A 22817-nucleotide genomic window follows, 5' to 3' on the forward strand; every position below is an offset into this window, starting at 1 on the left:
ACTACATCACATATGTGCAGATATGTCACCATGTCATTGATCTCTCGCTTTGCTGTGCGTGCATCTTGCTAGCTGTCACTGAAATGGCAGGGAGACTGAAGCTCATTGGCTAAACTCAAATTACTATGTGGCTAATGCATGTGTGGAGAATGTTCGAGAAAATGGCCCAGCACAGCTTCCAGAAAAACAGTCACTTTCAAACTAGGGATTTCGTGGTTAATTGAGGGTAGACAGTAATTCCGATCATAGATTATGCATGTATGAACTACAGATTGACACATCCAGCCCAAAGCGGGAGGTTTAAAAAAAGACTTAGTAGTCGCCAAAGGTCAGAAGCATGTCTTTAAGGAATGATATATTCACCGACTACATGGGGAGCAAAATATTTAATGTACATAAAAGACAATTACGGCAATTCAGGTTCAATTCATTCGGTTAACAAAGTATTATGTACAGGAAGAAAATGCATGGTTACAGTATGGTTAGTGACTGGGGTAGAAAGCTAGCTTGGTGAACAGAAAATATGAGACATGCTGCATTCATGACATGTCAGAACTAAGAAACTCAGAAATGTACAACTTGGAACTCGTTGTAGGAAGATGATACCCAAGTTTCCCACTTGGAAAGTATCAACATCAACCAATAGGAAACTCTATGCAAATAACTTCATTTTAACTCTGAGGTTCCCAGTTTCCGACTTGCAGTGGTGGAAAAAGTACTCAAAAGTCATACTGTAGCAAAAGTAAAAATACCTTAATAGAAAATGACTCAAGTAAAACTGAAAGACACCCAGTAAAATACTACTTAAGTAAAAGTCTAAAAGTATTTCGTTTTAAATATACTTAAGTATTAAAAGTAAATGGAATTGCTAAAATGGAATTAAGTATCAAAAGTAAAAGTATTAATCATTTAAAATTCCTTATATTTTGCAAACCAGACAGCAACATTTTTAGTGATTTTTTAAAATATTTACTGACAGCCAGGGGCACACTACAACACTCTGCCATTAATTTACAAACAAAGCATTTGTGTTTAGTGAGTCTGTCAGATCAGAGGCAGTAAGGATGACCAGGGATGTTCTCTTGATAAGTGCATGAATTGGACCATTTTCCTGTCAAAATGTAACAAGTACTTTTGGGTGTCAGGGAAAATGTTTGGAGTTCTTTTCTTTAAGAATGTAGTGAAGTAAAAGTAAAACTTGTAAAAAACATAAATAGTAAAGTACAGATAAACCAAAAAACGACTTAAGTAGTACTTTAAAGTATTTTTCCTTAAGTACTTTACACCACTGCAGACTTGTCATGAAAGCAGTATTATTCTAATGTTTGGTAGGTTGGTATGGTCATTATGACAGACAATCTATCATTTAAGGCATACATTCTTATTCAACACATGGTTAGATTTCCAACAACTCATATTTTCAATGTCCTTATTAATAAACAATTGATCAAAAAAAAAATTTTCTCAATGTCAAATAAAATAATAACAAACCAACCTATCCTAAGATGAATGCACTAAAAGTAAGTCGCTTTGGATAAAAGCATATGCTAAAGAACAAAAACGTAACATTTTTTTTCTCTTCAGTTCAGGAGATCTGGCCTGTGTTTGCGCTGGTGCAACTTCAGATGGTCCAGTCGTTTGAAGCGGAGTCCACACACAGCGCAGCAGTAAGGTCTCTCCCCAGTGTGGATGCGCAGGTGCACTTTCAAAATGTCTGCTCGTGTGAAGCTCTTGTCACACATAGTGCAGCGGTGGGGTTTCTCCTGTGTGTGAATGCGCTGATGCAGCTTGAGGTTCCAGAGCCGGCTGAATTTGTTCCCACAGATAGAGCAGCAGTAGGGCTTGTCTGTCGTCTGGCTGCACTTGTGCCTCTTCAGGTCAGAGAAGGAGGTGAAGCCCTTGCCGCAGTGGCTGCAGAGGTGGAGTCCCTCTGCCTGGTGGACCCGCTGGTGGACCTTGAGGTTGCAGGCCTGGGTGAAGGTCTTACCGCACTGGGTGCAGGAGTATGGAGGCCCAGATCCTGACTCTCTAACAATTTTGTGTGTCTGCTTGTGGGCCTTGAGGGAACCAAAGTCTGGGAAGGTCATGGTACATTGATTGCAGGCATGACGCCTCCCCGCTCCTCCTGTTACCTGCTCTTGTGAACGATCTCGTAGGTTTAGAGAGTGTCCAAAGTCGTCAGCGGCATCATACAGGCTCTCTGTGTTGTTGTTGTGGGCTGAGCTTCCAGAGTGGATGGAGGTTAGTCCCCTGTGGCCAGCTCTGCTACCTGACTCTGGGACACCGTGTTCTGGGTACAAGACACTGGAGTCCTGTAGGTACCCCTCCTCGTTAATCAACAGGCAGTTCCGGTCTCCCACCTCCGGGTGGGGGGATGGCGTTGGCGACCCCACCTGCTCCCTCTGGCTCTGATGGGGGCGAGGCATGTTGGAGCGATGGTGATGGTCTCCCCCCTCAGACCCCCCCAGGTTCACCTGGTAGTGACCCGCAGCTCCGTAGCTCAGCGCCCCCAGACGAGACGGAGAACCAGGAAGCCTATCCAGCCCTTCCATGTCTAGAAGATGGTCGCTACCACCATCACCGCTGTAACCAGACTTCTCAAAGGCGCCCCCAAGGTCCTCCATGCTGTAACGAGGGCGGTAGAGAGGGTCGGTGGGGTCCTCTGGCTCTCCCTCGGGGCCCAGTGGTTCAGGCCCCTGGTCTAGACCGGACCCCCAGTCATCCTGGCACCGCTGTAGATCCGGCTGAATAAAACTCTTACTGGGCCCCGAGACGTCTGAACCATCGGCCTCTGAAGAACACAGGGGACATGAGGCATCAGAAGCATTAATATTTAAGACATTAGCAATAGTAGAAATGGTAGTAGAGTAACTGTAATGTTAAATGTCTACTTACAGTTTCAAGTTGACTTTCCATGTATAATAATGAATACATTTGAAATGACACAGCATACTATAAAAGTTACTCTTGTTATCATTCTCATCATCATAAAAGGTAGGCAATTGTCTGTGTTATGTTTGTTGTAAACTCCTGACTCACCGTCCAGGCAGAACTCCCATCTCTCCTGTAGCTCAGTGTTGTGGAGAGCCTCCTCTTTCAGCAGGCTGTCCAGCTTCTGACCTGCGACCTCTGTGGACTGGAAGAGCAAATTATTCTGACTAAATGATGGATAAACTGACCGTGACTGAATAGAGCTGACATGATGGTTTTCTATTCAGAATTCTCTTCTGGGACCCCCAGACATCTCACAACTTTGTCGTAGCCCTGAACTAGCATACCTGATTCAAGTAGTGAAGGGCTTGATGATTCGTTGACAAGTTGAATCAGGTGTTTTAATTCTGTAACAGTTCAAATATGAGGAGAGGTTTGAAAAAGGCTGCCCAATTCTTCCTCACAATTCTAATATGTTCTTGAAAATATATTTCTGAGCATTTTGTAACACTGCACCCTCCACTCTTCCAAGGTGTTTAGTCCCCTAGATACAAGAGGTTCTCCTAGGGGTGGTGGCCTCAGCCTCCATGAGTTTACTCAGTCCCCTACCTACCTCAGAGATTCTCCTAGGGGTGGTGGCCTCAGCCTCCATGAGTTTACTCAGTCCTCTACCTACCTCAGAGATTCTCCTAGGGGTGGTGGCCTCAGCCTCCATGAGTTTACTCAGTCCTCTACCTACCTCAGAGATTCTCCTAGGGGTGGTGGCCTCAGCCTCCATGAGTTTACTCAGTCCTCTACCTACCTCAGAGGTTCTCCTAGGGGTGGTGGCCTCAGCCTCCATGTGTTTAGTCAGTCCCCTACCTACCTCAGAGATTCTCCTAGGGGTGGTGGCCTCAGCCTCCATGAGTTTACTCAGTCCTCTACCTACCTCAGAGATTCTCCTAGGGGTGGTGGCCTCAGCCTCCATGAGTTTACTCAGTCCTCTACCTACCTCAGAGGTTCTCCTTGGGCTGGTGGCCTCAGCCTCCATGAGTTTACTCAGTCCTCTACCTACCTCAGAGGTTCTCCTAGGGCTGGTGGCCTCAGCCTCCATGAGTTTACTCAGTCCTCTACCTACCTCAGAGGTTCTCCTTGGGCTGGTGGCCTCAGCCTCCATGTGTTTAGTCAGTCCTCTACCTACCTCAGAGGTTCTCCTGGTGGCCTCAGCCTCCTCCAGATCATTGAAGGCTGTCTCCCCGGCCACGCCCCCACAGCTGCTCCACTCCTCCCCTGGTACCTTCTCCTGCTTCAGGCCACGCCCCCTCTCCACACCTGGCCACAGGTAAACAAAGAGAACATTTCATTTGGAGTAAAAGGAAAGTAACATTGTGGATAATGGAGTCTCCTCACATCAGATGAAGGAAAGGAAACATCTTATTAAGATGCCACCACCACCCATGACTTTGACTATTTTCTTAAACCAATACTGTCTGATCAGTGATCACCAAAGTATGAAAGGTACACAATACAGCAGCCCATCTTCAGAGTGATTCCTCCATATGGCCATTTCCATGTAAAAGTATCCATACATCAAAACACAATAATGTTGAAGTAAAGACCCCTGTCAAGTAATAAACACATATTTCGTTTTGGAGAAATGATTTGCCTTCTGTAAGTTTAAGAAACTTTGCCTTGTAATTCCGTAACCAAAAACCCACATATGTTTAAGATGTTTTCTCATTTCTGTCCCTCATGAGGGAGGATAATGAAAGTTCACAGAAGTTACAAGTAATGGTATACCGACCAATTAGTTAGTGTTTTTACTGATATCAATTTGTTTATGAATTATTAAGTGATTAAAACACGTTATTCTGTTACCAAATCAGTATCAGAATTACTGATACTCCAACTGAATTGGCTACATTGGGAAATCATAGTCTGTCCTCCCTTCTACTGGCATACTGTTATGTTCAGCTCATAGGATCTCATGCTACTGTCCTCTCTTCCACTGACATACTGTTATGTTCAGCTCATAACGGTTTTCTTTCTTTCTGTCGTCTGGTGGTCAAAGCAAGAGTGTGTAAACAGTCTGGACAACCGCTCCCTCTCAGTCGCTGCATCTTCTCTCTCCAGTTTCTGTTACCTCTCCCGGCTCTTACTGACACCTACCCATGAGCCCCCTCTCTTTCGATTTACCTACTGTAACCAACATTCTCACCCACTGAACACCGACCGACACCGGACGTCCATGGATTTTGAAAAGCAGTTGAAATATGATCAGTCCGTCCTGGCCTTGATTTTAACGTCCACAGACGTCGTTTTGGGGGTTGGTCCGGCCATGATTTCAACATCTACAGCCTTGATTTGGCCCAAACATAGACGTCCATGATTGGTGGCTATTATTCTAATGACCAAATCTACAACCAATCATAGACATTTATGTTTCACAAGTTTGGACAGTACAGTATAGAGCATAGATCAGTACAGTACATTTCACTACAGTAGAGCAGACTAGAGTAGTATAATGTACTATACTGTACAACAACAAAAAGTAACAATAGCTAGCTAACAACCTCCTTTTCCACATGGAAAAGACGGAGAGAGACTTGCTAGCTACGTCAGCTAGCTAGCTGGGATTTTCTACAAGGAATCTGCCTCCTGAAAAAGCTTCTCCCAAGTGGATGTGACACCTACTCCCGTTGCCTGCTGCACTGCTGCTTGGATTCCACCTGGCGATCCAGCGCACATGCACTGTTGAGGCGAGTGACTCTGAACTTACAATAGCTAGCCCCAAGTTGTTATATTTATCACCTGTGCTTTGTGCTATTTGCCTCATGACTCCTGCGTGCTTTGTTGACTATGAACTTGCTTGTTTACCCAACCGTGGGACAGTCTGTTTGTTCCCACACTCGGAACTCTGACTCTCTATTGGTTACACGGACTCTTGGCCTCCCATCCTATTCTAACTTACTGTACTAAATTTACTGTACTATTCTAACCACCTCTCGCCAGCTTTGTATTCATGTTACCTGATGAAACTGCTGTACAATATGATCTTGTTGCCATCTAATGCACATTCAAATGTTATGAAATCAACACTGAAGAGCTCTCCCTGTCCTCTACCGTGCCCTGATTGTATTATTGCTGATTATATCTGGAAATGTGCATGTACAGTACATCCTGACCCATCTACTGTTGCTAGCCCCAATTCTGATATCTGCTTCATTGATTTCTGCTCTCGTAAAAGCCTGGGTTTTCTGCACGTTAACACTAGAAGCTTATTACCTAAAATTGATCAATTGAAAGTGTGGGTTCACAGCTCCAATCCAGATGTGTTGGTCATTACTGAGACGTGGTTAAGAAAGAATGTTTTGAACACTGATGTTAACCTTTCTGGTTATAACCTTTTTCAGCAAGACAGATCTTCCAAAGGTGGGGGAGTGGCAATCTTTACCAAGGATCACCTTCAGTGCTCAGTTGTCTCCAAGTCTGTCCCCAAACAATTTGATTTGCTGATTTTAAGCATTAAACATTCAAATAACACTTTGTTGACTGTTGCTGGGTGTTATCGTCCTCCATCAGCACCGGCCTGTACCCTAAATGCCCTAAGCTCTCTCCTTGCCCCTTACACTAAGTCTGAATTTGTCCTGCTAGGTGTCCTAAACTGGGACATGCTTAAACCACCTGACCAAGTCCTAAAGCAATGTGACTCCCTAAATATTTCTCTGATTATTACCAATCCCACAAGGTATGACTCCAAACACCCAGATAAAATACTCTCCTTGATGTTATCCTTACAAATAATCCTGATAGGTATCAGTCTGTTTTTTTTCTGTAATGACCTTAGTGATCACTGTTTTACAGCCTGTGTTCGTAATGGCTGCTCAGTGAAACGACCTGTCCTGACTTGTCATAGACGCTTGCTAAAAAACTTTAATGAGCAAGCCTTCCTTCATGATCTGGCCTCTGTAATTTGGGGTAGAATCAGCTTGATCACCTCTGTCGAAGACATTTGGACCTTCTTTTTTGATCTTTTCCAGTGGTACCGTTAACAAATACGTGCCCATAAAGAATATGAGAATTAAAAACAGGTTCAGCCCCTGGTCCGACCGTGATCTGGCAGAATTACTCCACCTCAAGAATTCCATTTGGTAAATCGCTCAGCACACTCAGGCTGACTGGCTCTCGTTCAGGCACATTAGAAATAAGTGCACTCGGGCTATCAGGAAGGCCAAAGTTAGTTACTTTAAGGAGCAGTTCTCTCTCTGTGGGTCTAACCCCAATAAATTCTGCCAAATTAAAGACCTGGAGAATAAACCCCCCTCCTCACAGCTGCCCATGTCCCTTAATGTTGATGATGTGGTTGTTACTGACAAGAAGCACATGGCTGAGCTCTTTAATCACCACTTCATTAAGTCAGGATTCCTATTTGACTCTGCCATGCCTCCTTGCCCATCCAACATTTCCTCATCTCCCACCCCTTCTAATGTGACTATCCCTGATGCTCCTCCCTCTTTTTCCCCTGCCCCTCTACAAAGTTTCTCCCTGCAGGCTGACCACGGTGCTAAAGGATCTCCTTAAACTTGACCCCAGAAAAACTGAATCTGGTTCAGATGGTTTAGACCCTTTCTTCTTTAAGGTAGATGCCCCTATCATCGCCAAGAACATCTCTGACCTTTTTAACCTCACTCTCCTCTCTGGGTAGGTTCCCATTGCTTGGATGGCAGCCACAGTGTGTACTTTGGGAAAAACTTGTCAATAATCAACTGACTGGCTTCCTTGATGTCTATAGTATTCTATATGCTCAGGTTATGGATGTGTCACTGCAACCTTAAAGGTTGTAAATGATGTCACCAGTGCCCTTGATTCTAAGCAATGTTGTGCTGCTATTTTTATTGACTTGGCCAAAGGTTTTAATACGGTAGACCATTCCATTCCTTTGGGCTGGCTATGGAGTATTGGTGTCTCGGAGGGGTCTTTGTCCTGGTGCGCTAACTACCTCTCTCAAAAAGTGCAGTGTATAAAGTCAGAGCATCTGCGGTCTCAGCCACTGCCTGTCACCAAGGGAGTACCCCAAGGCCCCACACTCTTCTCAATATACATCAACAACATAGCTCAAGCAGTAGGAAGCTCTCTCATCCATTTATATGCAGATGATAGTCTTATACTCAGCTGGCCCCTCCCTGGATTTTGTGTTAAATGCTCTACAACAAAGCTTTCTTAGTGTCCAACAAGCTTTCTCTACCCTTAACCTTGTTCTGAACACCTCCAAAACAAAGGCCATGTGGTTTGGCAAGAAGAATGCCCCTCTTCCCACAGGTGTTATTACTACCTCTGAGGGTTTAGAGCTTGAGGTAGTCACCTCATACAAGTACTTGTGAATATGGCTAGACAGTACACTGTCCTTCTCTCAGCACATATCAAACCTGCAGGCAAAGGTTAAATCTAGACTTGGATTCCTCTATCATAACCGCTCCTCTTTCATCACAGCTACCAAACTAACCCTGATTCAGATGACCACCCTAACCATGGCAGATTACGGAGACATAATTTATAGATCGGCAGGTAAGGGTTCTCTCGGGTGGCTAGATGTTCTTTACAATTCGGCCATCAGATTTGCCACCAATGCTCCTTATAGGACACATCACTGCACTCTATACTCCTCTGTAAACTGGTCATCTCTGTATACCTGTCGCAAGACCCACTGGTTGATGCTTATTTATAAAACCCTCTTAGGCCTCACTCCCCCCTGTCTGAGATACCTACTGCAGCCCTCATCCTCCACATACAACACCCGTTCTGCCAGTAACACTCTGTTAAAGGTCCCCAAAGCACACACATCCATGGGTCGCTCCTCTTTTCAGTTCGCTGCAGCTAACGACTGGAACGAGCTGCAAAAAAACACTGAAACTGACCGTTTTATCTCAATATGTTCATTCAAAGACTCAATCATGGACACTCTTACTGACAGTTGTGGCTGCTTCACGTGATGTATTATTGTCTCTACCTTCTTGCATTTTGTGCTGTTGTCTGTGCCCAATAACGTTTGTACCATGTTTTGTGCTGCTACCATGTTGTTATCATGTGTTGCAACCATGCTGTTTTCATGTGTTGCTGCCATGCTATGTTGTTGTCTTAGGTCTCTCTATGTAGTGTTATGGTGTCTCTCTTGTCGTGACATTTGTTTTGTCCTATATTTTTATTTTTAATCCCAGCCACTGTCCCCGCATAAGACCTTTTTCCTTCTGGTAGGCCATCACACGAAACCCCACTAATCTACAGAAGGAAACGCACGAGGTGGCTAATACAGACCTCCCTCCATCTTATGCCAGCTTGCTACCTATGATCTGGCTAGCTGTCTGAATCCCACGGGACACTTATGATCACTCAGCTAAGCATGCTTCTCCTTAATGTCAATATGCCTTGTCCATTGCTGTTCTGGTTAGTGTTTATTGGCTTATTTCACTGTAGAGCCTCTAGCCCTGCTCATTATACCTTATCCAACCTTTCAGTTCCACCACCTACCCATGCTATGACATCTTCTGGTTTCAATTATGTTTCTAGAGACAATATCTCTCTCATCATCACTCAATGCCTAGGTTTACCTCCACTGTATTCACATCCTACCATACCTTTGTCTGTACATTATACCTTGAAGCTATTTTATCGTCCCCAGAAACCTGCTCCTTTTACTCTCTATTCTGGACGTCATAGACGACCAATTCTCATAGCTTTTAGCCGTACCCTTATCCTGCTCCTCCTCTGTTTCTCTGGTGATGTAGAGGTGAATCCAGGCCCTGCAGTGCCTAGCTCCACTCCTATTCCCCAGGCGCTCTCTTTTGATGACTTCTGTAACCGTAATAGCCTTGGTTTCAAGCATGTTAATATTAGAAGCCTTCTCCCTAAGTTTGTTTTATTCACTGCTTTAGCACACTCTGCCAACCCGGATGTCCTAGCCATGTCTGAATCCTGGCTTAGGAAGTCCACCAAAAACTCTGAAATCTTCATCCCAAACTACAACATTTTCCGCCAAGATAGAATGGCCAAAGGGGGCGGTGTTGCAATCTACTGCAGAGATAGCCTGCAGAGTTCTTTCCTACTATCGAGGTCTATACCCAAACAATTTGAACTTCTACTTTTAAAAATCCATCTCTCTAAAAACAAGTCTCTCACCGTTGCCGCCTGCTATAGACCACCCTCTTCCCCCAGCTGTGCTCTGGACACTATATGTGAACTGATTGCCCCCCATCTATCTTCAGAGCTTGTGCTGCTAGGTGACCTAAACTGGAACATGCTTAACACCCCAGCCATCCTACAATCTAAGCTTGATGCTTTCAATCTCACACAAATTATCAATGAACCTACCAGGTACCACCCCAAAGCCGTAAACACGGGCACCCTCATAGATACAACTATGATTATTATTATTATTTGACCATGCTGGTCATTTATGAACATTTGAACATCTAGGCCATGTGCTGTTATAATCTTCACCCGGCACAGCCAGAAGAGGACTGGCCACCCCTCATAGCCTGGTTCCTCTCTAGGTTTCTTCCTAGGTTTTGGCATTTCTAGGGAGTTTTTCCTAGCCACCGTGCTTCTACACCTGCATTGCTTGCTGTTTGGGGTTTTAGGCTGGGTTTCTGTACAGCACTTTGAGATATCAGCTAATGTAAGAAGGGCTATATAAATCAATTTGATTTGATTTGATATCATCCTAACCAACTTGCCCTCTAAATACACCTCTGCTGTTTTCAACCAAGATCTCAGCGATCACTGCCTCATTGCCTACATCCGTAATGGGTCAGCGGTCAAACGACCTCCACTCACTGTCAAACGCTCCCTGAAACATTTCAGCGAGCAAGCCTTTCTAATCGACCTGGCCCAGGTATCCTGGAAGGATATTGACCTCTTCCCGTCAGTAGAGGATGCCTGGCTATTTTTTAAAAATGCCTTCCTCACCATCTTAAATAAGCACGCCCCATTCAAGAAATTTAGAACCAGGAACAGATATAGCCCTTGGTTCTCTCCAGACCTGACTGCCCTTAACCAACACAAAAACATCCTGTGGCATTCTGCATTAGCATCGAACAGCCCCCATGATATGCAACTTTTCAGGGAAGTTAGAAACCAATATACACAGGCAGTTAGAAAAGCCAAGGCTAGCTTTTTCAAGCAGAAATTTGCTTCCTGTAACACAAACTCTAAAAAGTTCTGGGACACTGTTAAGTCCATGGAGAATAAGAACACCTCCTCCCAGCTGCCCACTGCACTGAGGATAGGAAACTGTCACCTCCGATAAATCCACTATAATTGAGAATTTCAATAAGCATTTATCTACGGCTGGCCATGCTTTCCACCTCGCTACCCCTACCGCGGTCAATAGCACTGCACCCCCCACAGCTTCTCGCCCAAGTATTCCCCATTTCTCCTTCTCCCAAATCCAGTCAGCTGATGTTCTGAAAGAGCTGCAAAATCTGGACCCCTACAAATCAGCCGGGCAAGACATTATGGACCCTTTCTTTCTAAAATGATCTGCCGAAATTGTTGCAACCCCTATTACTAGCCTGTTCAACCTCTCTTTCGTGTCATCTGAGATTCCAAAAGATTGGAAAGCAGCTGCTGTCATCCCCCTCTTCAAAGGAGGGGACACTCTTGACCCAAACTGCTACAGACCTATATCTATCCTACCCTGCCTTTCTAAGGTCTTCGAAAGTCAAGTCAACAAACAAATTACCGACCATTTCGAATCCCACCGCACCTTCTCCGCTATGCAATCTTGTTTCAGAGCTGGTCATGGGTGCACCTCAGCCACGCTCAAGGTCCTAAACAATATCGTAACCGCCATCGATAAGAAACAATACTGTGCTGCTGTATTCATTGACCTGGCCAAGGCTTTCGACTCTGTCAATCACCACATCGGCAGACTCAATAGCCTCGGTTTCTCAAATGATTGCCTCGCCTGGTTCACCAACTACTTCTCTGATAGAGTTCAACGTGTCAAATCGGAGGGCCTGTTGTCCGGACCTCTGGCAGTCTCTATGGGGGTGCCACAGGGTTCAATTCTTGGGCCAACTCTTTTCTCTGTATACATCAATGGTGTCACACTTGCTGCTGGTGAGTGTCTGATCCACCTCTATTCAGACGACACTATTCTGTATACTTCTGGCCCTTCTTTGGACACTGTTAACAACCCTCCAGACAAGCTTTAATGCCATACAACTCTCCTTCCGTAGCCTCCAACTGCTTTTAAATACAAGTAAAACTAAATGCATGCTCTTCAACCGATTGCTGCCCGCACCTGCCCGCCCGTCCAGCATCACTACTCTGGACGGTTCTTACTTAGAATATGTGGACAACTACAAATACCTAGGTGTCTGGTTAGACACTAAGCTCTCCTTCCAGACTCACATCAACCATCTCCAATCTAAAGTTAAATCTAGAATTGGCTTCCTATTTTGCAACAAAGCATCCTTCACTCATGCTTCTAAACATACCCTCGTAAAACTGACCATCCTACCGATCCTCGACTTCGGCGATGTCATTTACAAAATAGCCTCCAATACCCTACTCAATAATCTGGATGCCATCTATCACAATGCCATCCGTTTTGTCACCAAAGCCCCATATACTACCCACCACTGCGACCTGTACGCTCTCGTTGACTGGCCCTGGCTTCATACTCGTCGCCAAACCCACTGGCTCCAAGTCATCTACAAGACCCTGCTGGGTAAAGTCCCCCCTTATCTCAGCTCACTGGTCACCATAGCAGCACCCACCTGTAGCACGCGCTCCAGCAGATATATCTCTCTGGTCACCCCCAAAGCCAATTCCTCCTTTGGCCGTCTCTCCTTCCAGTTCTCCGCTGCCAATGACTGGAACGAACTACAAAAATCTCTGAAACTGGAAACACTTATCTCCCTCACTAGCTTTAAGCACCAGCTGTCAGAGCAGCTCACAGATCACTGCACCTGTACATAGCCCATCTATTATTTAGCCCAAACAACTACCTCTTCCCCTACTGTATGTATTTATTTATTTATTTTGCTACTTTGCACCCCATTATTTATATTTATACTTTGCACTTTCTTTCACTACAAATCTACCATTCCAGTGTTTAACTTGCCATATTGTATTTACTTTGCCACCATGGCCTTTACCTCCCTTATCTCACCTCATTTGCTCAAATTGTATATGGACTTATTTTTCTACTGTATTATTGACTCCATGTGTAACTCTGCGTTGTTGTATGTGTCGAACTGCTTTGCTTTATCTTGGCCAGGTCGCAATTGTAAATGAGAACTTGTTCTCAACTTGCCTACCTGGATAAATAAAGGTGAAATAAATAAATAAAAAATAAATAGTAAATACGATTTTTTTTCTTAACTGACTTGCCTAGTTAAATAAAAAATATGATACATTACTGTACTGAACTCTCTCTGTACTGTACTCTACTGTGCTGTAATGATGTCAAAACCTGTGAAACATAGACGTCTATGATTGGTTCAGATTTGTGCCATTCCGGACCAATCAAATTTGGTTTTGTTTGGGGGCGGAGCTCATTAGAATAATATACTACCTTTCAAAAGTTTGGGGTCACTTTGAAAAGTCCTTGTTTTTTAAAGAAAATATAGTTTTTGGTCCATTAAAATAACATCAAATTGATCAGAAATACAGTATGGACATTGGTAATGTTGTAAATGACTACTGTAGCTGGAAACGGCTGATTTTTTATGGAATACAGGCGTACAGAGTCCCATTATCAGCAACCATCACTCTTGTGTTCCAATGTCACGTTGTATTACCTAATCCAAGTTTATCATTTTAAAAGGCTAATTGATCATTAGAAAACCTTTTTGCAATTCTGTTAGCAGAGCTGAAAAATGTTGTTCCAGTTAAAGAAGCAATAAAACTGGCCTTCTTTGGACTAGTTGAGTATCTGGAGCATCAGCATTTGTGGGTTCGATTAGAGTCTCAAAATGGCCAGAAACAAATAACATTCTTCTGAAACTCATCAGTCTATTCTTGTTCTGAGAAATGAAGGCTCACAAGTCCTCAACTGGCAGCTTCATTAAATAGTACCAGCAAAACACCAGTCTCAACATCAACAGTGAAGAGGCGACTCCGGGATGCTGGCATTCTAGGCAGAGTTGCAAAGAAAAAGCCATATCTCAGACTGGCCAATAAAAATAAAAATATTAAAATGAGCAAAAGAACACAGACACTGGACAGAGGAATTCTGCCTAGAACGCCAGCATCCCAGTCACCTCTTCACTGTCGACGTTGAGACTGGTGTTTTGCGGGTACCATTTAATGAAGCTACCAGTTGAGGACTTGTGAGGCATCCGTTTCTCAAACTAGACACTCTAATGTACTTGTCCTCTTGCTCAGTTGTGCATCAGGGCCTTCCACTCCTCTTTCTATTCTGGTTAGAGACAGTTTGCGCTGTTCTGTGAAGGGAGTAGTACACAGCGTTGTACGAGATCTTAAGTTTCTTGGCCATTTCTCTCGCATGGAATAGCCTTCATTTCTCAGAACAAGAATAGACTGATGAGTTTCAGAAGAAAGTGCTTTGTTTCTGGCCATTTTGAGCCTGTAATTGGACCCACAAATGCTGACGCTCCAGATACTTAACTAGTCTAAAGAAGGCTAGTTTTATTGCTTCTTTAAATCAGGACAACAGTTTTCAGCTCTGATAACATAATTGCAAAAGGGGTTTCTAATGATCAATTAGCCTTTTAAAATGATAAAGTTGGATTTGCTAACACAACGTGCCATTGGAACACAGGAGTGATGGTTGCTGATTATGGGCCTCTGTACGCCTATGTAGATATTCCATTAAAAATCTGCCGTTTCCAGCTACAATAGTCATTTACAACATTAACGATGTCTACACTGTATTTTTGATCAATTTGATAATGGACTAAAAACTTGCTTTTCTTTCAAAAACAAGGACATTTCTAAATGACCCCAAACTTTTGAAAGGTAGTGTACATGCAATGGATGATATTGCATATTTCTACCTTTGTGTACCTATTCAGGATACATCACCATGAAGAGAATGACATTCATATCCATAATTATGCATTTCTGTGTAGTACACATCAGCGACCGATTATGTATTTCCATTTCCGTAAATCTGTTATCGGGTGTAAATCCATTTAAACTTACTGTAGTTCAATAACCAATATATTACTGTATACAGTGCCTTCAGAAAGTATTCACACCCCTTGACTTTTTCCACATTTTGTTGTGTTGCAGCCTACATTTAAAATGGATTAAAACTAGATTTTTTTTGTCAATAACCCATCATGTCAAAATGAAATTGTTTTTCTAAATGTTTACAAATTAATACAAAATGAAAAGCTGAAATGTCTTGAGTCAATAAGCATTCAACCCCTTTGTTATGGCAAGCCTAAATAAGTTCTGGAGTAAAAATGTGCTTAACAAGTCACATAATAAGATGCATGGACTCACTGTGTGTGCAATAACAGTGTTAACAGTCTTTTTTTAATGACTACCTCCTCTCTGTACCCAACACATAAAATAATCTGTTTGGTCCCTCAGTCGAACAGTGAATTTCAAACAGATTCAACCACAAAGACCAGGGAGGTTTTCCAATGCCTCGCAAAGAAAAGCACCTATTGATAGATGGGGAAAATAAACAAAGCAGACATTGAATATCCCTTTCAGCATGGTGAAGTAATTAATTAAACTTTGGATGGTGTAACAATACACCTGTAGTGGAATTTTACTGTCTCTTTCTGCTTACAGTCTCTCACACTTATCATACATGTTTTACCTGCTGCATACTTAGAAATGCGCCCGCCATAGACAGACAGGGTATTTGAGGTTTGCTCTTATAAGAATATTTTGAAGATAAATACACATTGCAGGGGATGAGAGGACGAGAGGACTAGACTTAATTGTCAATAGGGAATTGTCAACGGAAATAGTTGGTTTTCAGTTCAACAGCTGTTTAGAATCTGTTGAATGTCAGTCCTGAACTCAGAGCTACGTGTGCCATGTTTTCATTGGTCTGTACATTGAGTGGAACAGGATACTTGTTATTTGGCCATTGGCCCAGTTGTACTGCAAGGACTTCTGATTGGTCAACCCCAGGCTAGGGTGGGGGGTTATAAGTGGCATCCTGTTTCTTTGTTCTGTGGAGAAAAGCTGAGGACAGGGGAGACTGAACATCTACCTCCCAGCATAACATCTATGATTTGTCCTTCTCAAATAAATCAATTTTTCTCCCCCGATTTGCTTTGGAGTTTGGAGTTAGTGTTACTGAAGAATAACATCAACTGCTAACACTCTCACAAGGTCAGCTCAGCGGGAGTGGAATTATTGTCTGAATACCCAGACTCTGTGGTTGCCAGGTGTTTTCTTCCTGAGCAGCCGGTCTCTGGGAGAAAACACTTTGCTGAGAAACAATGTACTTGGCTATCTTTGTGTAACAAGTAGTGATAGTATAAATATGCTGAGGGGGAAATACCTCATCAGAGCTTCTGACTAACTTCCACACAAAGTGCTGTTTATCTGTAATCTCTCCGCTGGCGTGAATAAACATAAATTAATTTAAGCTTGACTTTGGGGTCCTTAGTGGTAATTTCCACAACACACCCAAAGATACAGGCATCCTTCCTAACTCAGTTGCCTGAGAGGAAGGAAACCGCTCAGGGAATTCACCATGAGGCCAATGGTGACTTTAAAACAGTTACAGAGTTTAATGGCTGTGATAAGAGAAAACTGAGGATGGACCAAGAACATTGGAGTTACTCCACAATACTAACCTCATTGACACAGTGAAAAGGAAGCAAACCTGTACAGAATAAAAAATATTCCACAACATGCATCCTGTTTGCAACAAGGCACTGTACAGAACAAAAATATTCCAAAACATGCATCCTGTTTGCAACAAGGCACTAAAGTAATACTTCCAAAAAAAATGGCAAAGCAATTCACTTTTTGTCCTGAATACAAAGGGTTATGTTTTGGGCAAATCCAACACATTACTGAGTACCACTCTCCATATTTTCAAGGATAGTGGCATCATGCTATAGGTATACTTGTAATTGTTCAGGACTGGGGAGTTTTTCAGGATGAAAACTAAACGGAGCCAAGCACAGGCATAATCCTAGAGGAAAACGTGGTTCAGTCTGGTTTCCACCAGACAATGGAAGATGAATTCACTTTTTATTAGGACAATAACCTAAAACACAAGGCCAAATCAACAATGGAGTTGTTTACCAAGACAGTGAATGTCCCAGTTTTTACTTAAATATACTTGAAAATCTATGGCAACACCTGAAAATTGTTGTCTAGCAATGATCAACAACCAATTTGACAGAGCTTGAAGAACTTTTAAAAATAATAACGGGCAAATGTTGCACAATCCAGGTGTGGAAAGCTCTTAGAAACATACCCACAAAGACTCACAGCTGTAATCGCTGCTAAAGGTGCTTCTACAAAGCATTGACTCAAGGGTGACTACGTATGTAAATGGAATATTTCTGTATTTGTAACCATATTTTTAAAACATGTTTTCACTTTGTCATGATGGAGTATTGTGTGTAGATGGGTGAGAAAAATATTTTCTGAAAGCACTTTATACTGTCTTCAGATTTCTCTCTCTCTCTTCACCTGTCTGTGAGGTTCCAGAGCTTCTCTCCTCGGCTTCTTCGTCAGCTCTCCCACAGTCCGCACACTTCCCCGTACGGCCTACCTCTCTGTCCCTATCCCTGCGTCTGTTCTCCGACCACTGCAGCCGCTTCTTCAGTGACTCGACCTGCTCCCGGCTCCGGGACACCTCCTTGAGGAAGCTATCCTCCACCAGCCTGGTGATCTCGTACATGGCAGCCTTGAATACCGTCTCCATGACTCCGGAGAGCTGAGACTGGAAGGTTACGATGGCTTCAGACATCATGGAAAACGGTCTATGAGTAGCTAGCTACAGTTAACAGTTGGTAACGTTTAGCTACTTTTGTTCAGGTGAGTCAGTGTTACGATCCAGTCTAGCAAAAGGCTAGGAATCTATCTAGCTTACGTTAGCAGGCTAGCAAAGCTAGTTACTGTTGGAAGTTGTCTCTCTCCATGACGGTCCTAATAACATGTTTTATCATTTCGAGATTTAAGTTGTAGCATTTACTGTATATGAAGCTATTCGAATGGATATAAATGCCAGAGGTATTGAGAGAACAAGGTTATGGTAGTTAGCTAACTAGCTACAGAGTCAACACAAAAAGCATCCACAAAACAACAGCACTTCCGGAAACAAACCTACGAATCGGGTAGTGGGACAATCTACATTGGAACGCTCCTTACTGGAGAGAGAAGACAACATTTATTTTAAGAAAAACTTTGTTTGTTCTTACGTTTACTGTAAATAATGTTCAAAATATAATATTGCTATTATTATAAAATTCGGATATTCGGATGATTAGTAGGCTATTTATCGTGGAAATTATTTACAGGAAATCGACACGGAAGCGATTCATCCCGCCCACCAGACCGTATATTATCTGGAAAAAAACGACCAACCCCCATGCTCAGCAAGTGATTTCAGCCTTTTGGTAATAACGATTTGCATCAATAATATGGTGCAAAATATCCCATTATTGACTAGCAACACGGCTAGTAGTAGCATGTTAGCTATCTAGCTATTTTCTTTAGCAAGCTGGATACGACCCCAGACAACTGTTACATTGTGAACCTTGCAATTTGACCGTCTTGTTGAACCTTTGTTGCACTCTTTTACGCTGGACTGTCTTCGCCACTTGGTTGTTAGCGAGCTGGGAGGATCTGTCACTCTTGTTGGACAGAGAAACAGATACGCGATGTGTCAGTGATGGACATGGCATATTTCTACCCACTTATTCTGAATAATAGGGCTCTCTGAAGAGATTCACTTTAGGATCACACACACCTGACTTGCTCCCACATGCACAGATGCTTGGTGCAGATCCCACTGTGAATTGATCTGTGAAAAAGACACACACGAGCAGTATGTCGGAGAACCTCGTCCTCACCTTCCAGACCCAGCTCTCGGGAGTCATGGAGACGGTCCTAAAGTCAGCCATATATGAGATCACCAGGCTGGTGGAGGACGGCTTCCTGGAGGAGGTGTCCCGGAGCCGTGAGCAGGTCGAGTCGCTGAAGAAGAGGCTACAGCGGTCGGAGAACAGAGGAAGGGAGAGGGACAGAGAGGGAGGCCAGAGGGGGAAGTGTGCAGACTGTGGGAGAGCTGATGAGGAAGGTGGAAGCTCTGGAAACTCACAGACAGGTGAGGAGAGACACATCTAAAGACAATATGGAGGAATCACTCTGAAGTGTGACTGATGTAATCTGTACCTTTCATACTTTGGTGACGAGGCAGTATTGGTTTAAGAAAGGAGTTAGTGGTATCTCAATAAGAGGCCTCCTTTCCTTCATCTGCACTGATGCAAAAAAGACTTCACAGCATCCACAATGTTGCTTTCGCCTTTCCTTTTACGTAAATAAAATGTTCTCTTTGTTTACCTGTGGCAAGGTGTGGAGAGGGGGCATTGTCTGAAGCAGGAGAAGGTACCAGGGGAGGAGTGGAGCAGCTGTGGGGGCGTGGCCGGGGAAACAGCCTTCCATGATCTGGAGGCAGAGGCCACCAGCCTTAGGAGAATCTCTGAGGTATCTTGGGGACTAAACACTTGTGAAGGGTGGAGGGTGCAGTGTTACAGGACATTCAGGTAGAAATATATTTCAGAAAACATATTAGAACAGATAGTCTGTCATGAATAATAGGGCAGCCTTTGTCCAACCTCTCCTCATATTTGAACTGTTCCAGAACTTAAACACTTGATTCAAATTGTCAACGAATCATCAAGCCCTTCACTACTTGAATCAAGTATGCTAGTTCAGGGCTACGACAAAGTTGTGAGATGTCTGGGGGTCCCAGAAGAGAATTCTGAATAGAGAACCATCATGTCAGCTCTATTCAGTCACTGTCAGTTTATCCATCATTTAGTCAGAATCAACTCATTCATTTCGTCTGGCAGTCCACAGAGGTCGCAGGTCAGAAGCTGGACAGCCTGCTGAAAGAGGAGCCTCTCCACAACACTGAGCTACGGGAGAGATGGGGCATCTGCCTGGATGGTGAGTTGTTTACAACAAACATAACATAGACAATTGCCTACCTTTAGGTTTAAGAGAATGATAAGAAGAGTAACTTATAATATGCTTTGTCATTCCAAATGTATTCATTATTACACATGTAAAGTCAACTTGAAGCTGTAAGTACAGATTTAACATTACAGTTACTCTACTACCGTTTCTACTAGTTCTAATGTCTTAAATATTAATGCTTCTAATGCCTCATGTCCCCTGTGTTTTCAGGGGCCGATGGTTCAGACGTCTCGGGGCCCAGTAAGAGTTTCAGTGAGCAGGAGCTGCAGCAGTGCCAGGCTGACTGGGGATCCGGTCTAGACCAGGGGCCTGAACCACCAGGCCCAGAGGAAAACCCAGCGGACCCCAGCCAACCTCTCTTCCAACCCCGTTACAGCATGGAGGAACTGAGGGGTGGCTTTGAGAAGTCTGGTTACGGCGTTGCTGGTGGTGGAAGAGGCCATCGTCTAGACGTGGAAGGGCTGGATAGGCTTCCTGGTTCTCCGTCTCATCTGGGGGGGCTGAGCTACGGAGCTGTGGGTCACTACCAGGTGGACCTGGGGGGGTCTGAAGGGGGAGACCATCACCATCGCTCCCACATGCCTGGCCCCCATCGGAGCCGGAGGGAGCAAGTGGGGTCGCCAACGCCATCCCCCCACCCAGAGGTGGGTGTCCGGAACTGCCTGTTGATCAACGAGGAGGGGTACCTGCAGGACTCTAGTGTCTTGTACCCTGAACACGGTGTCCCAGAGTCAGGTAGCAGAGCCGGCCACAGGGGGCTAACCTCCATCCACTCTGGAAGCTCAGCCCACAACAACAACACAGAGAGCCTGTATTGTGCCCCTGACAGCTTTGGACACTCTCTAAACCTCAGAGATTGTTCACAAGGGCAGGTAACAGAAGGAGGAGTAATGGGAGGAGGGGCGAAGCGTCACGCCTGCAATCAATGCACCATGACATTCTCAGACTCTGGCTCCCTTGAGGCCCACAAGCAGACACACAAAATGGGTAGAGTCTCAGAGTCAGGATCTGGGCCTCCGTACTCCTGCACCCAGTGTGGTAAGACCTTCACCCAGGCCTGCAACCTCAAGGTCCACCAGCGGGTCCACCAGGCAGAGGGACTCCACCTCTGCAGCCACTGCTCCAAGGGCTTCACCTCCTTCTCTGACCTGAAGAGGCACAAGTGCAGCCAGATGACAGACAAGCCCTACTGCTGCTCCATCTGTGGGAACAAATTCAGTCGACTCTGGAACCTCAAGCTGCACCGGCGCATTCACACGCAGGAGAAACCCCACTGCTGCACTATGTGTGACAAGAGCTTTGCTCGGGCGGACAATTTGAAGGTGCACCAGCGCACCCACACTGGGGAGAGACCGTACTGCTGCGCTGTGTGTGGACTCAGCTTCAAACAACTGAACCATCTGAAGTGGCACCAGCGCAAACACAGGCTGGATCTCCTGGCCTGAGCAGTGTTCTAGAAAACAATTTTTTGAGAAATTGTTTATTAATAAGGACATTGAAAATATGAACTGTTGGAAATCTAACCATGCGTTGAATAAGAATTAACGTCTTACATTATGGACCGTCTATAAATTGTCTGTCATAATGATCATGCGTAACCTATGAAACATTTGAATGATGGGGCATTCATGTGCTCGTGGGAAGTCGTAAGTCTGACATGATTGTGTTCAAGTGCATTTGAATTCAGACCAATTCTTTAAACAATAAGATTTTTGCTAGCTTGTTTGCTAGCTAACGTTGCTCATAATAAAGTTATCTAGTTTGCTTAACATTGACAGTATGGTAAAACTAGCTACATTATCCAAATTGATATGTTTGTAATTGTCAAAATTGGATTTGTTGTCATGTTTTGGTTGAAAAGGTATAAGTGGTTTCCCACTTGATATTACAACTTAGAGGGTTGTTCAAGTGAAACTTTCCAGTCCAGCCCAGATTTTTACATACAAATAAAACACATTTTAAATCAACTAGACATGAACACAGTACACCTATATTTAAACTTGTTTTTAGGCTTCTAACTTTCCTAATAAATAGAGTTGAAAACAAATTACGACAAATAACCAGAATATGTTTTAAATACAATTATTCAAGTCTCAATTCAAATTCCCTGTGCTCAAGAATGCCAAGGTAACCTGTCTAAATGACTATCATCCTGTAGTACTCACATCTGTAGCTAAAAATGCTTTGAAAGCCTGTTCATGGCTCACATCAACACCATCATCCCAGACAACCTGTACCCACTCCAATTTGCATACAGCCCCAACAGATCCACAGATGACACAATCTCTAGTGCACTCCACTGCATTTTCCACTTGGACAAAAGGAACAGCAACAGTACATAATGCTTTTCATTGGCTACAGCTCAGCGTTCCACACCATAGTGCCCTCCAAGCTCATCACTAAGCTAAGGACCCTGGGACTGAACCATGGACTGAAGACCTCCCTCTGCAACTACATCCTGGACTTCGTGACGGGACGCCCCCAGGTAGTGAGGGTAGGCAACAACACACCCGCCACACTAACCATCAACACGGGGGCCCCTCAGGGATGCGTGCTTAGTCCCCTCCTATACTCTCTGTTCACCCACAATGCCTGGCCATGCACGACTCCAACATCATCATTTAGTTTGTCGACAACACGATGGTGGTAAGCCTGATCACCGACGACAATGAGACAGCCTTTAGGGAGGAGATCAGAGACCTGGCAGTGTGGTGCCAGGACAAAAACCTCTCCCTCAATGTGGGCAA

General features: G+C 44.0%; 2 protein-coding genes across 2 annotated transcripts; one reads left to right on the top strand and one right to left on the bottom strand.

Moving 5' to 3' along the window:
* Positions 1–371: 371 nt before the first annotated feature.
* On the bottom strand, positions 372–18198 carry LOC106591649 (uncharacterized). The gene is made up of 4 exons (XM_045722984.2): positions 17557–18198; positions 4112–4242; positions 3040–3136; positions 372–2791 (listed from the first exon to the last, which is right to left on the bottom strand). Exons 1-4 carry the CDS (start codon positions 17837–17839, stop codon positions 1581–1583), a joined length of 1722 nt encoding a protein of 573 aa, XP_045578940.1. The 5' UTR covers positions 17840–18198; the 3' UTR covers positions 372–1580.
* LOC106610547 (uncharacterized) lies at positions 18186–22037 on the top strand. The gene is made up of 4 exons (XM_014209934.3): positions 18186–19195; positions 19442–19575; positions 19944–20040; positions 20281–22037. Exons 1-4 carry the CDS (start codon positions 18919–18921, stop codon positions 21513–21515), a joined length of 1743 nt encoding a protein of 580 aa, XP_014065409.1. The 5' UTR covers positions 18186–18918; the 3' UTR covers positions 21516–22037.
* Positions 22038–22817: the final 780 nt, after the last annotated feature.

This window comes from Salmo salar, chromosome 08, assembly GCF_965601325.2.
Source record: "Salmo salar chromosome 08, fSalSal1, whole genome shotgun sequence".
NCBI classification, from domain to species: Eukaryota; Metazoa; Chordata; class Actinopteri; order Salmoniformes; family Salmonidae; genus Salmo; species Salmo salar.

What these genes read in the sequence shown, in the direction of transcription:
- LOC106591649 (XM_045722984.2), bottom strand. Translation starts at nt 17,839, where the DNA reads ATGATGTCTGAAGCCATCGTAACCTTCCAGTCTCAGCTCTCCGGAGTC. An exon ending in CTCTGGAACCTCACAGACAG is followed by an intron (nt 4,243 to 17,556) that starts GTGAAGAGAGAG and finishes ACCTGTGGCCAG; the next exon opens with GTGTGGAGAGGGGGCGTGGC. An exon ending in ATGGGAGTTCTGCCTGGACG is followed by an intron (nt 2,792 to 3,039) that starts GTGAGTCAGGAG and finishes TGTGTTCTTCAG; the next exon opens with AGGCCGATGGTTCAGACGTC.
- LOC106610547 (XM_014209934.3), top strand. Translation starts at nt 18,919, where the DNA reads ATGTCGGAGAACCTCGTCCTCACCTTCCAGACCCAGCTCTCGGGAGTC. An exon ending in CTCTGGAAACTCACAGACAG is followed by an intron (nt 19,196 to 19,441) that starts GTGAGGAGAGAC and finishes ACCTGTGGCAAG; the next exon opens with GTGTGGAGAGGGGGCATTGT. An exon ending in GCCTTAGGAGAATCTCTGAG is followed by an intron (nt 19,576 to 19,943) that starts GTATCTTGGGGA and finishes TTCGTCTGGCAG; the next exon opens with TCCACAGAGGTCGCAGGTCA.